Here is an 11,447-nt window from a genome sequence, read left to right on the forward strand (position 1 = left end):
AGAACCAGTTTCTCGATGGATGGAAGCCAGGTGTTGATCAATGCTCACCTCTCTCGTGTTGAGTTCTTTGCAGGTGAGGCATCGCCAGTAAGTTCTGGTCACTACAAGCACAATTTTGGGGTACATTTTGAGATGATTTGTATATCTGGCAGCTGGTAAAATCAAGATAACGAGATGCAGGGTACATTCAGGAAAAGCTACTCCGCTGCTGATCTCCTGAAGAAGGAATGCGGCTGTCCTGGTGGAGGGCCAGTTTGAAACATACTAGCTGATGGTACCATTGGCATCCTAGAATATGGGTGAATGAAAAAGTAGAGCACAGGTATCACGGGAATGGACTACAGAGGCAGGTGAGCAGTCACTTGAATATCTCCTGAAAAACAAAATAAAGTATGTGCATATAATTATAATGCTAGAAAAAAAAGGTAGCAAAATGCAAGAAGCCAAGATAACGCTGCAAGAAAAACCAACCAGAAAAACGACCAAAAAAAACCAACAACATAAAAGTAGAAAACAAAGTGAGCCTCCCACACTGTGACCCATCCCCTCCAAGTTCCAACCACTCTGCTTCCACGATATACATAAACAAATGAATAATAAAAAGGAATGAAAAATGGCAGTTTTTTTCATTTATGCTAACAAAGGGAAGTAAGTTACTAAATGTGTCTCTCAATATATTATTATATATAAAATACATGATGGTGACAGGGCTGTAGACACACACTGATTTCCTTGTGCATAAAGAAAAAGAAAAAGAAAACTACTACTGTATGAATTAATTTAAAAAAATAAATAAATAAAAAAAAACCAAGTTGAATCTGTCAAAAGAATCAATTTTTATAACAAATTATATCATCCAAGGAAAGTCTTTTCAGTATTGTCTTCCTGTCTGTTGCAGTCTGTGGCTACTTGCATATATATATCTCACTATTTTCACATTAGATGTTCTGAACGACAACGAACTTTGCAGTTTTTGCTTGGAAGGTGTGCCTGAAGATTTTTGCTTCAAGCCCTCTCAGTAAATAGGCATTGTCAGTCCTTGATTTGGTTAATCATACTCATACCAAGTTGAGTCACTGAGTGCTAATTTTCTGCATGTGAGGTTGTGAGCATCTGTCCAAATTAATAATTTATGCAGCAACAGTTTTTCACTCTGTCAGTCTGTGCAGAAGTGATTAGTTTAATTTTCATGCTTGCTACTTGTGTCTCATGCAGGCGGACACAGTGATGGTTTCAGCATGAACACAGAGGTCATGTCATGACTCATAATGAAAACATACCAGTCAATGACAATGATAACCCTATATGCACCAAAACTAGCAAAATTGATACAACTCAAACACAGACAGAAGCGTAGAAAGAATGATCTTTAAAACATGAGATCTAAATGAACATTACCAGTCCACTGCTGTGCCTATACTGCAACATACACAAAAATAAAAACAACTTTTGTGCTCAAAGACAAACCATTGAACATTATGCAGAAAGAAAACGCACCCGCTCGGACGAGTTTTGCACAAGGGGACATAACTGCTAAGAAATAAGACTTCCACAGAAGATGGCAAAACTAAAGGTAAATAACAGAAATATTGTTCCAACTGTTAAGAATGGCGCACCTTCAAAGATGCGTTGCGAGGTGTACTTTGCAATAAGAGGACGTCAAACCTCCAAAACAATGTCAGAAACATCGGAGAACAAGATGGCACGAGAGTGACCTCCCATGCCAATATGGACGCTAGAATTGCAGACGTCAAAGCGTTCATTGTTTCATATCCCTTTCTTTGATCTTCTCGTCATCTTGACTGATATGCGAATTATATAAACAGCCATAGTTGAAACAAAAGGTAAAGTTTATGTAGATGCAGTCAAAACGAATTCTTCTGGCGTGGTCATTAGAATGTTACGAAAGTATAAAAACTGAGGTTCTTTGAGAGAGGCAAGAATTTGAAGATAAACCATGAGAAAAACACTGAAGTACATGGTTTATTTCTCATTTCTGACATAACATTTTCAGTTTATCTTCTGTGATGATCTTTGGCGCAGTTCACGATGAAAAGCGTGTTTTTGATGGAGAAAATAGTTGTTAATCTGGATGCATGTTTTTGTTTTCTTTCCAGAAAATAAAACGCGAAAAAGCAAACTTCAATGTTATGAACGTATGTGTGGTGGTCCAAAGTAAATATATATATAACAACACAAAGGCTCACACACACACACACACACACACACACACACACACACACACACACACACACACACACAATCTGACCACAGAGTTGAAAAATATAGTCCAAAACCATGTAGATCAAATAGAGACATGTGTAAGCACTGATGTAAACTTGGATTGAGTAAATGTGGTCTTGTGTGTATTTTTATCCTTCTGTCTGTGTATGTGTGTTTTAGGAAACAGGACCCATGGAAGAGCGAGGTAACCTTGTTCGCAATGGAGGGCCAATGATATCGTCAGGAGGAGGGAAGTCTGACCACAGCATTCTTACGAATGGAGACTCCGTTATGCTTGATGCAAGCACAGTGTTTAATGTTGGCATTGCTCCTGCTGAACCAGACGAAGGAGAAGAAGCGCCACAGCCAAGCCTGAATGATGGTAATGATGTTGAAGAAGCAACAGATGATGTAGAGTTTCCAGAAGCAGTAGTGCTGGTGGGAAAGACTCACTGGCGCTGTGTCAGCTGTATGGCCTATTTCTCGCGCACCATCAGCATTGATGAGCATGTGAACGTTCATCACAATCTGCAAGCTCCACCCACAGTTACAAGGAGAGGGCGGGGAAGAGGCCGTGGACTGGCGCGAGGCAGGATTGTAGTTCAAGCTGTTCCTGAAGTTGATCAGAAATCGCAAAGATCATCAAGGCAAGCAGCTGAAAGGGAGGGTTCCGGTAGCGGTGCAAGAGAAATGGCTGATTTAGGTAGACTTAAACTTCATCGAGGAAAAGGAAGGGGGTTTAGGCGGGGCAGAGGTGGAAGGGGTCGAGGTGGGAGGGGAAAGGGGAGAGTATTTACAAAGCCCTTAACCAGTGAGGATTCCGACACAGAGGTAGATGCACCTGCTCCAAGCCCATCGCTCAGAACATTTAAGAAAAGAAAGCCACGAAATTCTGTGGACACAGACAAAGAAGAACCTGTGGATATAACACCTGAAGTGTGTAGCAAGAAACCCAGAAAGGTAGACAATGTTGTCAATGATTTACCTGCTCTAGATGAAATCCCTGTTGATAGACCACCTCCCTCACCTGTGCCTCAATCACAAGAGACAGCCAAAAAGGTGATGAAAGAGAAGTATGTGGTGGTTCTGGGAAAGACAGGAGCTGCTGATTGTCCTTCAGAATTTGAGACACACATAGATACTGACCCCCCTCTACCCATTGAAATCCCATCCCTGCAAGCTGATGCCCTCTTGCCCCCAGCCACCCCTACCCTGCTAGACATCCATGGACCACCTAAAACCCCTGTACTTCAGGATAGTCTTCTGCTGCCTGAGACGCCTCAGCAGGTAGAGACGACTGGCACCGTGGACACTCACACTCTAAGTTCACAGGAGTCTTCTCATCCTCATGAGTTCTTGTCAACAGGAATTCCTGGGATTCTGTCTGTGTTAGCACCGGAGACCATAGTCAAACCGCAGAGTGATTTCCGTTCCGCTTATCTGGTGCAGAACAAACACGTAGACAGCGATTTAGGACCAATGGGATGCAAGACGTGTGGAGTAGTGTTTGACTCTGTGGAAGAACTAAGATCCCACATTGAGGAGATGGTGAAGTTTGACATTGTATCTTGCAATGACTGTGGTGACAAGTTCCATGGGCTTCACCAGCTCAACATTCACGTGTTCAACACCCATGAGAAGTTGGCCAGAAAGTTCTGCTTCCTCTGTGATGCTGATTGCCTGGATGGGTTTGAACTGGAAGAGCACCTGCTTGAGCACACCTCAAGTAAAACGGACCATGTAGGCAATACAATCGACACCTTCAAACACACGTGCAAAACATGTGGAGAAGAAGTAGACGGAAAACTGTCTGACCTGACAACTCACTATTACACCACTCATTGTCAGTTTGTCTGCATCAAATGCAATGAGCTTTTCGCTGATTTAACTAAATACGAGGAACACATGGCTCTGCACACTTCGGATACTTTTCACAGCGATGATCCTGTGGTCTACAGTTGTCCAGTCAGTGACTGTTTCCAGATATGCACCGACAAAGAAGCTCTGATGGACCACATTTCCTGGCATGAAGATCGCGACATTGAGGAAGACCATATGAACCTTCTGTACTGTTGTCACTGTAATGATCCGTTCTGGACCAACATTGCACTCGAGCGTCATCTTGTAGAAACACACAATGAAGCTGACCTGAAACCCTTTGTGTGTGAATTGTGCAAGGAAGAGTTTGGTCATAGTCTGGAGCTTCGTGGTCACAGCATCCTGCATCATGCTGGCATTAAACGCTACGGATGTGCGTATTGCGATCAACGTTTTGCCTTTCCTTCCGCTCACAGACAGCATGTTGCGTCTGAACATGATGTTGCTGCCACAGTGCTGCGCATGTAACTTTGGTGGTTTTGGAAGCTGAGAATGGTGAAACGCACCACAAGTATGGTAATTGATTAAATCAAAGTGTGCAAATCTGCTTCTCTTGCAGCATCAAGTACTAGAAGTAACCGAACAAAGAGTGTGCTTTGGTTTAAACAAAATTTTATTCAGAATTTCTTCGCATGAACAGTTCGAAACACACAGCTAGGACACGCACTCAAGCAAATGCTTATATCACATGACCAGAACAATACTAAATTACTCACATTTTCGTAATGGTGGACATAACAACAATAAACCAGAAGAACAAATTGAAAGAATGGGGATGGGGAACTAAATAGGAACAAAAGAATCTACAGAAGAGAAAAAAGAAAAGGGAGGGGGAGGGGGAAGAAAGTACTAACAACCACAAGGAGAGACTAGGACGAAAGCGCATAGGAAGAGAGCATCAACTCTAAGACATGCAACATGTAAATTCAAGTAAATGTAACATTTTTTTTTATGGAAAGCAGTAATTCGTTAACCTATCAAATACGAGACAAACGATAATAATCATTACTTATACGCTGCTTATGTAATCAAATACGATAACACAGAGAGAGGCAGTGTGGAGGTACACATACGCCTGCACACACCCATATATATACACTATCAATTGATGCGTGAACACATCCATCAAATCAGTCGACCAGATTTAACAATAAACGATTGGACTGACTCAAATATCAATATGTATTACGAACAGAATATTGCTCGCTACCTTTCAACAATATTTCCATGCGTGTGAAGTGAACAGGCAACGAATTGATTGTTGTCAGACGAGCATCTGCATACAAAGTGCAGTTTAATAAATAATGTTCGGCTGTTTCATTTGGATCACCGCAAAAACGCTGTGCGTTATCTTTTAGATGGCGTTTACACAAGTCTGAATTAAGGTTACTAATATTTAAACGCATTCTGCAGTGTTGAACTTCTGTCTGTCGTTTTCCAAAATAATAATAAGCTGGTACACTATGATCAGGACTTTGTAAATAATGCTTGTTTTAATCACATCAGGCAAATTATTCCATAAAACTGTGGAGAATGGAATGAAGGATGTTCGGAATATGTCTGTCCTATGTGCTGGTACGAATCTTTCGAATGGTCGTCTTCTGTGGTAGGGATTTAGTGAAGAGACTAGTGGTGGCAAGAGGTTAATTAAATATTGTGGACATTTACCATGAACCATTTTGTGAAATAAAATTAATTTATGTCGTTTTCGGCGTTCCTTTAAACTACAAAAACCACTTTCTTTGTAAATCTTATCATGGCTTGTTCCCCGCACACCGCCAATTATAACACGTAGTGCTTCAAGGTGTAATTTTTCAAGTGTTTTTGACAAGGCTTCGGTACAATTGTTCCATAACACATCAGCGTAATCGAAATGTGGCAGAATAAAAGATTTATACATTATTTCCAAACTATTTCTGCATAACTTATACTTATAATATCTTAAATAGTTTATCAACAAAGTGGTCTTTTTCACAATATTTCTAATTTGAGCATCCCATTTACAATCGTTTTGCAAAAGAGTGTGCTTTCTTTGCCTATTCACAACAGTTAATAGAGCTTTCAAAAATCTTGCTTTTCCAAAGTCAAGGCTGTTCTCCTGCGCGATAGCATTATTTGTAACGCAGAATCTTATGGTTTGTCTTTGGACGTGATCTGAGGGACTTTTTTCTTATATGATATTTCTTTAATGTATCTACACAAACCTAGAATAACCTCCCTGTTCTGCAACCAGGGGTGGGACTCTCTTGTGATGAAAAAAGAGGAAATCCCTTTTCTCTACTAGGGGGGTTTGGGGGCATGCTCCCCCAACATTTTTTTAAAATGGTACATTAAAATCTGTGCAATCTGGTGCATTCTGAGACTAAAATTCAACTCGTTTGGATCAGGTAAATAAGACATTCTCCTCACTCCCCCCCGCCCCCCCCAAAAAAAAAACCTCACAAAAAAACACACCCAACCAAACAAAAAACACACTTTCACACAACAATGGTAACATTGTACTGGTGCATACTTACTCCATTACTGGCAATAGTATGATCCAAGTGACGCCCCAATGCATTAAAGCTCAAAATGACTATTAGTTATCAGGAGTTTTCAGTCAGCACAACTTTAAGTCTCAAGCCTCCAGTGTTCTGTTCCATCTTCACTTCTCTCCATATCATTCAGTCAACAAGTTATAGATACTGTGATGAAATGGGACGCGGAAAAATAGATTACTCCAGCGGAAAACGTAAGTAGTGTCCGCGGAAATCCACGGATTCGCGGAAAAGTCCCACCCCTGTCAGGCATGGGAATTGTCCGCCGAATGACGGATTTCCGCCGAATTTTTTTTTTTTTTCGCCGAAAATGCAAAAGTGTCCGCCGAAAAAATAAAGGGGGGAGGCACACAAAAAAAGCACCGGTTACTTTGGCCTTTGCGCAAAAGCCCGCGAAAACTTTCCGTACTTTGTTCACGCACTGCTACCGCCCGCCTCAGTTATTGAACTATTATGTTTGAAAGTAAACCAGATTGCACAGATTGTGTTACAAGTTACATTTTCCTGTTTGTCTCAACAGATAAATTTTTTTACAAATTTAAACCATATATAATACATGTAAGCAAAATTTGGTACATTTTTGTACTAAAAACTCTGATTCTAAAAACAGAATTTAATGGCAAACTTGGAGCTCAGATGACACCAGATTGCACCATCTGGGTTCTTTGGAGAAAAAAAATTTCCGGGGGGGGATGCCCCCGGACCCCCCTAGTAAGGCTAGGTGCTTTGCGCCGTCGACTTGACGCTTCGCGTCTTCAGTTATAAATTTTGAGCCTTATTTACAATTTTCAATTCCCATGCCTGCCTGTGCAACACAGGACGTTTTTCAGTTTATAGTGCATGATATAAAAAATAATATTAAAAAACAAACAAATTTTATGGGCAGAAGGTTCACACAAAGCAGTGGCAATTAAGTGCATTGTACATGTTCTTGCAATGCTAAATCAGTGTCATGCCAATGTATAATTTTGGAATAAATGTAGCTTATATTTTTTTGTGTTTTGTGTGTGTGTGTGTGTGTGTGTGTGTGTGTGTGTGTGTGTGTGTGTGTGTGTGTGTGTGACATCTGTGGTAGCAGGTTTCTTCTGAACCTAATTCTGTTTTTCAATTTTGAGATCAACATAAAACCTCATATGACACGAAAAAATAATTGTGGTCAAGCCAAGAACAATTAAAACAAGTCCAACTGCTTCGTGTGCAAAAAAGCGCAGCAGACGATGCGTGCAAGCAAGGGGCGATCACTCCTTCTCACAAGTCAGCGGGGGCGTTCTTTGCTTTTATTTAGAATGAGGAAAGTTAAATCTATGTATGTAATATTCAGACACTCAGATTAATGTTTTTCATTAGCAGTACACGTGCTTGGTGATTTTAAAATTTTTATTTATGACAAGCAGTTCATACTTTATCCGATTACATGAAAGCTTACATTTGATGGACGAGTGCCAAACGTTGCTCCCTCAGTCACACCAACATGGCCGAAGGCGGAGGGGAGGAGGACCTGAACAACCCATTTTCTTTCAAAAGTTACGTTAAAAAGAAGACAACGCAGCAGGATGACCAGGACATCGATACAGACGACATATTTGCCATTACGAGTTCTGCGCCATCTTCTCGCAAGAAGGAGAAACAGTCATTGGTTGTAGCGGACGATGGTGTCATTGGTGGTAAATGAATAAGTCAAAATAACTTGACCCATTCACTGATTCGGGAAAGACCAGACGATCCTTGCTAGCAAATTTAACATGGATTTTTTCGATACAGATTTTGAAAAAAAGAAAACTGCCATGTTCAGTTATTGGTCCTGTCTTGATTTTCGTAGCCGTGAGATGGCTGGGTTTGGGTGATACAGGGGTTCACTTGAGGCGAAGAAGGCTAAGATTTGGAAAGAATATCATATATAATATGCGAGCATCTCTCTCGAGGTGTTTGCACTGCTGGCAGTCCTGTTGAATGTAACATTGTGCCCCTACGACTCGATCGATTTGAGACAACCAGTTGAATTGTAATTCTTTTCTGGCAAGTGCAAAATCGTTCAATCGATATCTTGGCCAAGCAAGCCGCCAAGCGGCTATAGCTTTCTATCTTTTCTTGGCTATGCAAAATAGGCGTTTGCCTTTGCACCAACATCACCGCACATACCAGAGATCGCATGCTGACTTACCTACACACAAGGGAAGGCCTGTCCCCCGTTTCTTAAAGGCTAGAATTGGCGAGTAAGTACTGTTTCTTGGGCAATTCTCGCCGTGAGGGATGCTAGGATTCTCGCCACGAATGCTAGGTAGATTTGGGCTTGCTCGATTGGCAAGAAAAAATAGTGGCCGCACTGCTGCCAATCCAAATGGCTGTCCATGGCTGTTTACCGACCAGTGCAGATGACCTTTTCGGTATTAACCAATAGTGTTTAATTCTTGCGTAGCTAGTCATCAAACCGTTTCATTTATACACTCTCGCCTCCTAGCTCCGCGAGAGGCTAGCCGCAAGAAAATCGCGCCTAAGAGAAACAGGTGTCCATGGATATATACACAAAAAAGTGTTTATTTAATTCTTCAAGGATGTCATGTGGTTGCCCTTGTTCAGGTGTTATGCGTTCAGATTACTCCCGAGTTCAGATTACGCATTCGGCCTGGTTGATCTTATATAAACTCCACACTGAAAATCCCCCCTCCTTTCCATAGTACTGATGATCGAGCTGAGGTACTTTACATTCAACTTTTAAACAATTTAAACTTAGAAATGTGCTTTATTCTAAATTTCCTTCCCTTCTCATTCAGGGAACGTAACCACTCGGAGCACGTTTTCGAAGAATTTGGGGGTGGAATCTATTAAATTTCACCACCAATTTACTTCACTTGCAAGAAACTGACATGCTTTTCTTCTTTAAATTAGTGTACTTCTTTAATTTTACAAGGAAACAACATTTCAGTCTCGAGTGACGGGCGCTGTGGCGTGGTGGTAAGACGTCGGCCTCCAAAGCGGAAGGTCGAGGGTTCGAATCCCGGCCGCGGCCGCCTGGTGGGTTAAGTGTGGAGATTTTTCCGATCTCCCAGGTCAACTTATGTGCAGACCTGCTAGTGGCTTATCCCCCTTCGTGTGTACACGCAAGCACAAGACCAAGTGCGCACGAAAAAGATCCTGTAATCCATGTCAGAGTTCGGTGGGTTATAGAAACACGAAAATACCCAGCATGCTTCCTCCGAAAGCGGCGTATGGCTGCCTAAATGGCGGGGTAAAAACGGTCATACACGTAAAATTCCACTCGTGCAAAAACACGAGTGTACGTGGGAGTTTCAGCCCACGAACGCAGAAGAAGAAGAAGAAGAAGTCTCGAGTATATATATATATATATCGGATGCGTAATCTGAACTCCAAAGTTATCTGAACGCATATATACTACTATTTTAAATAGTTCTGACTGTAGGTTTGTTAATTTTATACATGTCAGAAATGTCTTTGTCAGTCCTCTTTGGTTTTAATGTTTGCTGGAGGAACCACAGTATTAATTTTGCATAGGAGTTTTGCAATGCCAAGTTGTATGACTTCAATAGCTTATTTCTTTTTGTTTCACTTCCAGGCGATACAACACAGACTCCCAAGACCAAGACAAAGGGAAATCCTTTCTCTTTCAAAAAGTTTCTCGGTCAAAGTGGACAGAAAGAAGGCGACAGCTCACAACGCAAAAATCCGCCAGCAGATCTTGTAAGGAATGAGTCGACACCAACAGGAATCCCTGCATCGAGTCTAGGTCATGGTTCGGCCTCAGCGTTGTTGGGTCAAGGACACATTCTTGGGCAACATGCTGCGGCACCCCCTGACTTTGCCTCGGACTTGCCAGACTTTATTCAGAACCATTATGGAGATGACCAGGGCAAACCTGATTTGGAAAGACATCTACCAGACTTCACCCTTGGAAGCAGAATCACTCAGGATAGAAGTGAGGGGGGTGGTGCGGCTTCATTTTTTAACTCACACCGTGACAGTTTAGCAGACACCTCTTTTTCTGATGATGAAGATGGCGAGGTAGCTCAGAGGGGACAGTCGCTGAGCTTGCCGGACTTTTTGGTGGACAGTACAATGCCTGGTGCTCAAAAGAACAAGGAAGAGATTGAGGACAGTATTAACAGTGCCAATGTCAGGTCTCAGGGGGAACCATCAAGGTCAAGGTTACCCGAGTTGCCTCCTCTTGGAGATTCTGTGAATGGTGGTCGGATACATAATGGAAGTGATACAGGGGTGTCTGAAAGTGCCATTATATTACAAGTAAGTATTGACTATTTTCCAAGTTTGAGGCAATGATTAGATATTGGCTTCTTCGCTTATTGGTGTGCTTCACTGCTTGTATAATTATACCAACTCTGACAGTGGTATGGTCTTCAGTAGTGAAAATTGTTCATGCAGATTTTGTTTGTTTGTTTGCTTAACGCCCAGCCGACCACGAAGGGCCATATCAGGGCGGTGCTGCTTTGACATATAACGTGCGCCACACACAAGACAGAAGTCGCAGCACAGGCTTCATGTCTCACCCAGTCACATTATTCTGACACCGGACCAGCCAGTCCTAGCACTAACCCCATAATGCCAGACGCCAGGCGGAGCAGTTTTAGTCAAGCAGTATGTAAGAAATGTTAAGTCCTTTGTACTGGAAACTTGCATTCTCCCAGTAAGGTAATATATTGTACTACGTTGCAAGCCCCTGGAGCAAATTTTTGATTAGTGCTTTTGTGAACAAGAAACAATTGACAAGTGGCTCTATCCCATCTCCCCCCTTTCCCCGTCGCGATATAACCTTCGTGGTTGAAAACGACGTTAAAC

General features: G+C 41.9%; 1 protein-coding gene across 3 annotated transcripts in view; it reads left to right on the forward strand.

The window, feature by feature from the left end:
• The first annotated feature begins 1,725 nt into the window (after positions 1-1,725).
• Positions 1,726-11,447, forward strand: part of LOC138966696 (endosome-associated-trafficking regulator 1-like) — a 22,749-nt gene continuing 13,027 nt past the window's right edge. Inside the window, exons 1-3 of one of the 3 annotated variants that reach the window (XM_070339011.1) lie at positions 1,726-1,844; positions 2,404-2,605; positions 10,210-10,895. In XM_070339011.1, the coding sequence (XP_070195112.1) occupies positions 2,416-2,605; positions 10,210-10,895 (876 nt within the window). In that variant the 5' untranslated portion in view covers positions 1,726-1,844; positions 2,404-2,415. Of the gene's footprint in view, positions 1,845-2,403; positions 2,606-8,080; positions 8,303-10,209; positions 10,896-11,447 lie in introns of those variants that run through there. The other 2 variants (XM_070339019.1, XM_070339003.1) reach the window with 2 other exon arrangements.

This window comes from Littorina saxatilis, linkage group LG1 (genome assembly GCF_037325665.1).
Source record: "Littorina saxatilis isolate snail1 linkage group LG1, US_GU_Lsax_2.0, whole genome shotgun sequence".
Lineage (NCBI taxonomy): Eukaryota > Metazoa > Mollusca > Gastropoda > Littorinimorpha > Littorinidae > Littorina > Littorina saxatilis.